Consider the following 6000-nt stretch of genomic DNA (forward strand, 5'->3'; position numbering starts at 1 on the left):
CCTTAAGACGGCTGCTTTTTCCTTACTTATAAATTATTGCAATTAATATCACTGTGCATATAGTGTGCTATGCGTCTTTTTAGCTTGTAAATTCATTGCATGCATGGTATACAATCTGCCTCGAATGGATTAAGAAAGCAGAATTTAAAAATTTCTTTCAAATTTTTGCTGAAGAATTATTTGTATTTGAATTATTTATTATTAATCATTGATAAATTTTTTTACATAGTTATGGGTTCTCGAAAACAAATAACATGACATGAGACTGAAAATATTTCTGTCTCAAGCAGGATATCAGCAGAAAAGATGGGAAAAAAAAAAAAAAAAAGGAAAAAAAAAAGACTTGCCTCAGGGCATTTACTTTCTATACCTTTTCTCAATTAATTCGAAGATTAAAACAATTTATTGATTCCAAAACTTGCTATTCGTTATTCCAATCTTTGCTATTTTCGCGAGTTCAAATAGCAACAAAATCATGAAATTAAGAAACAGAAACGTTGTTTCTGACTGGACCTAAAACCCATAGCCGAGCAGGACTCTGAATCTTTATTCATTTCTCATTTTACTCATATTTCTATTTTATCTTATTAATAAGCATTCTGATCTATTTTCAGAAACAAGAAGTTGTGAAAGTTGAAGAAGAAAATGAGATGAAATGAATATGATGATAGATAATGAAGATAAAGAATATGATGAGATGATATGAATATAAAGCTGGTGCATTTTAATGAAGAAAATATGAAGAAAATTTTATGTAAATGGAATTTCTCATCTATGATGAAAATTTAGAAGCGATCTGACTTTTTTTTATAAATAAATAAAATGCACAATTAACTCTAGTCAAAGATTTATCAGATAAAACAGGACAGGGTTTCTGTGTAAACGTTACAAAAAATTACTAAGATTCCAAAAATTTTAATATGGTCTTGTTTAGAATAGTTTTCAGGTTTTTCAACATTTGCAATTTAAAATAGGGAAATAATTTGAACTTAAGATATTTTACTAAAAATTTGATACCTATTTTAATTAAACTTCTTTCTAATAACTATTAAATATTATTTTGGATTGATGAGTAAAAAAGATAGCAAATCCAAATTCTGCTCTTTTTTCTTCCTTGCTTGTTGCTTGCATTGTTTTAATTAATGTAAATTTAAATACTGAATGTCAGATTATTTTATTATACAATCTCTCTTCGTTAGTCCGAGGCATGCTTTAAATTCAAATGAGTATAGCAGAATAGTACATTTCCAAACTTGAAAACTTGATTTTCACGATTTGGAAATTTCGAATAAGTGTGGTTTTTCTTCACATTAATCCATTTTATTGCTTCTGAGGCAAAAAATTTCTGGTAGATATAAGAGTTATTTTTTTTAAAAAATTCAACAATTTTGAAAAAGTTTTTCCAAAGTTTCTAGTAGTCCTGAAATAGAGTAAGAAGCCATATTCTGTATGAAAAGCATCAATTTCAGAAGAATTGACGAGAAATCGAGTTTTACTTTGAACTGATGACTTTGTTTCATTATCAGTTGATGAATCCACTGAAGAATGTTAAAGGTTTTATTAACTTGGAGATTCCAATAAATGAAAACGACTGTTTAGTATCAGGATTCCTTTAATATATTCCGTCTGATGGTATTTGTCCTACGCCATCTATTGAATAAAATGATTTCTCTATTATAATTAAGAGACAACAGAGAACAAGTAATCTAATTATACAGAAATCGTGAATCACTTGTGTAAGTTATCGCAAGGAACGTCAGAGAAAAGGTAATCTAATTATACAGAAATTGTGAATCACAAGTGTGAGTCATTGCAAGGAACGTGAATCCTGTGACACACTAAATTCGGAGTCGTCACTGTGACAAGCACATCATTGTTTTTGCCATTTAACTGCACGTTGTCTTACACTGTATTGTGGCATTACGTTCTTTTTCCTCTTTCTTGACTTTGCAATCCTTTTTAAGAAACAAAAAGAATTCCAAAGGGCAATGCTTGAGTTGACTTTATTTGATTTCAAAATAAATGCATAAAGTTTCTAGATAATTCAATTAAATGAAATATCTTTTTATTAATCACGAATTTCTATTTATAATTTTATATGTTATTTAAACCTGTTATTGGAATCACAAGGTGAAAATTTGTAAGAAATATTTGATAGTAAAATTTCAACGGCAATTATTTATTTTTTATTTTATTACTTAATCTTATATATTTCAATATCAATTATTATAACATTTTAAAGTTTATGCGTTTCATTCCACGGCTAGAAATAAGAACGCTATATATCTTCAAAATATAAGTAAATCTATGCTTATATTGAATACATTTTATATCCTTTTCTACTTAATAAATTTGATCTCATATATTCAAACAAGTACTGTATGGTTTTTTGATTGCATAACAGATGACATGTTGATTGATTCATTACTATTATGAAGATCAATCCATTTCATGTCACAGTTATTTGATAAATGTAGTTATTTGTATAACTTTATTACATTTTAAAGTATGTTCTTTACATTTCGTAGCAAGAAGTATAAGAGCTCTGAATGTTTTCGAAATACAAATAAATCTATGTTTAAATTGCATACATTTCATATAATTTTGCACTTAATAAATCTGATGTATTATGTTGAACCAAATATATGTATAATGTTTTCTATTATATAACAGCTCACACGCTGATTAATTTGAACGACAAATGAATGAATTCGACAATGAATGACAATGAACAATTGACAATGAACGACAAATGAATGAATGTTGAATTTGTAACGACAAATGAGGATCTGCTCATTTCAAATCTCATCATCTAACAAATGTAACTGTTCACATAATTTGACAATTAATTGAACTTCGTCATGTGCTTTGAAATTGCATCAACTTTTCTTCTTACCAGGAATTCAATGGCTAACAGGATTAAATTGGCATAGCGTTATAAATTGGGAGTAATGCAGTGTAACTGAAATGATAATATTGCTTGCCTTTGAATAATGGAATAAAACTGTAATCAAAACATGAAAAACAAATTGTCAAAAGTTATAAATCACTTTCGATCAGAAAGATGCAGATAAACCTTAAGAGAAGGTATTGTACTTTGGGAGAGCTGTACAATTTAAATTCTATTAAAACCAACTATTTATCAAAAAATATCTAACTACTACTTTATATAACCAACTATTTATTAATTAAAAATTGTGCTAACATTTTTAAATTGATTATATTTCATTTAAAATTGGAGTAATATTTTTTCACAGTCTTGTAAATGTTCATACATCGTTGTACAAAATCATGTTCTACTATTGGGATGAGAACAAAAAGTAAAATAAATATTTATTTTAAAAATAAAAACGGAAAATATTCATTTCATAATTTTATCAATGATTAAATACAGTAATTATTATTACTTTGTCAACCTTAATATTTTTGACAACGTAAAGAATATTTTTTTTACCATTTCTGAAAAAAGTTACTTAAGTAATTGTAACAGAAATCTGCATATATTAGACAGGATCTGCTGACGTGTTTTGAAACCAAATATGACACTTTATGCAAACCCTTTTGTATCTTATAATATCCTGAAATAAAACTTGCTATTTGTCCCAAAGTACAGCAGTATGTATTCATGGAACAAATAATTGAGGTTAGTTGCGCAGTAAGACTATCTTTAACTTTATGCAAATCATTTCATACTTATAATTCACACCCTTACATTAAACACAAACAACTGTAGGAAAAAACATAAAAATCAAGATGATGATAACAAAAATTTATTGCCTTAAAGCAGGTTTAAATTTTTGCTTTCTCATTTATGAAATATACAAAGAATTGTAGCAAAAAAAAAAATCAAACTCGAGATTTCAACAAATTTCCTCATTTCAGACCTCTCCTAGTCCGAAAAAAATAATTTTTTAAATTCTATCTGACTATGAACACAATAACTCAAAACCACTTCTAGCTAGACAGATGAAATTTAGAATATGATTTTTACCTTTGTAGATTTTTATCAAATTTTTAGCAGAATCTAATCAAAAGAAGTCTGGCTGACTGGCTGCCCGAATATAAGTTATAGTGATAACCACAAAACGAAGAGAGCTAGAAATATAAAACTTGCCAAATCCATCAACGGATTTACCATCTGTCGGTCGGTTAGTCAATGGCATGCGGTTAATAATACGCAAGCACATTTATTCGAGGGCATAGGAAGAGGTTTGGCGGTGATTACTCCCGAGAGTTTTCATATATGTAATAAAACATGCGATGATAAAGGAAACAACACATTCTGGACTGCTCTCCTGGTGATTAGACAAATAACTGTGATCTGTCAGTTGGTTTCTCACTCATGCAGTTTTCCCTATACTACAATACCTTCTCCCACTGTATTTTCTTTGTGGACATCTGCAGATTTTTACATTTGCGTCAATACAACCTACTGTTCTCTAAATCAAGCATGCCAAACTGTCCACAAGGAATATCTCTGAAAAAGAAAAAACATTAGAGTATATAACAAAATTTTTGTTAAAAATTGTATTGCTAATTTTTTTAAATTTATTATGCGTTATTATTAATAATGAGTCACAGCATTCGCCGTACAGCATTCGCCGTACAGCATTCGCCGTACAGCATCGACATACAATTTCTCATACCGAGATCACATGGAGGTAATCAGGTTCCAATACTGTTCAGAATTGAGGACAAAATTCAGTAGGGTTAGGGGTGCTGGAATTTATAAATATTTGCGAGCAGGTTTGGAAACACTCGATAATTGGATATGAAATTACTTCTATACCTGGAAATATTTATTTGTGAAAAAAATTATTTCCTATCATGAAAACTGAAAAAAAAAAAAAAAAAAAAAAAAAAAGCATCCTACCAGATCCCGAATTACTGCTATTCACCTTAGGTTAATTTTGAAATTAATCGCTGATGTCAAGTCTAAGGAAGAAAACAATAAATTAAGTTTACCGCAGTTCTTTTTTTTTTTTAATTAACTTTCAAAGTAAATCTATGTTTCTATAAAAAATTGTTCTAAGTTTTTGGGGGATGTAAACCACATAAACTCTTCGAAGTAGCAAACAAGTTATAAGAGAAAAGAAGAAAAGTCTAAGGAAGAAAGCATGAGCTTTACCTTGTGCTTTTGTTTTAATAATGAATTTTTGAAATAAATCTACATTTCTTAAAAATTGAAGATTTATGTGGGATGAAAAAAAATGCGGCTAGAATAAATTTAGTTCTCGTTTATTGGGTCCATGCAAATATTTGATTTGACACCTAGTATTGCCTAGTATGCTAGTATTTGAATAGACGATGTCTTACTGCATTTTTTTGTATCGTCGAATATTTTCCGTAATTACCAGTATATATAATCATCCACCATCGTCTGTAATGTTCAGTGGAGTTAAAAAAATATCTTCGCCCTTTTCCGTCATAATCAGATGCGAAATCCCAACTTCTGTTTTAGTTTCTAGCAACTGAGACCGATTTTTTTTTTTAATGTTTAAATTGGGTAATTTATAAGTGCACGAATAAACCTAATCAAGAACAAACAGTTAAGACCACAGAGTTGAGGCCTAGAATTATATTCTTCTTTCATAAAACAAATTAAAGATTATTGCTAATATTTTCTTCTGGCATTTTTTTTTTATTTCGTATTTGGCATTGAAATTTTTCTGTTTTCGCACTGAAATTTTCTCTGTTTGTTTCAATCAAATTTTAGTGAATAGTTTTGATTTGAAAAGATGGCATTGAAAACAAACAAAACTTCTTGTACTATTCTATATTTCCAACTAAAGTTTCCACAAATATTTATATTTTTCTTTTATTTCTTAAAACTTCTGCCAATGTGTATGAAATTTTCTATTACAACCTTCGTTAGTTTATCTGTGACAATCATATCTGAGATACTATAACAGCTTGTCTAGATGAACACATTATCTAGCTCTATAAGGTTACCAGATTATAAATCAATGACTTCTAAGACCTTTAATGTTCTGTTCTAGA

At 28.7% G+C, this 6000-nt stretch overlaps 1 protein-coding gene across 1 annotated transcript in view; it reads left to right on the plus strand.

Moving 5' to 3' along the window:
• LOC129958801 (G-protein coupled receptor moody-like) overlaps nt 1-803 on the plus strand; it is a 99282-nt gene extending 98479 nt beyond the window's left edge. The window contains exon 6 of the mRNA XM_056071487.1: nt 615-803. Within this exon, the coding sequence (XP_055927462.1) occupies nt 615-659 (45 nt within the window). The 3' untranslated portion in view covers nt 660-803. The remainder of the gene's footprint in view (nt 1-614) is intronic.
• Nucleotides 804-6000: the final 5197 nt, after the last annotated feature.

This window comes from Argiope bruennichi, chromosome X1, assembly GCF_947563725.1.
Source record: "Argiope bruennichi chromosome X1, qqArgBrue1.1, whole genome shotgun sequence".
In the NCBI taxonomy this organism is placed as follows: domain Eukaryota; kingdom Metazoa; phylum Arthropoda; class Arachnida; order Araneae; family Araneidae; genus Argiope; species Argiope bruennichi.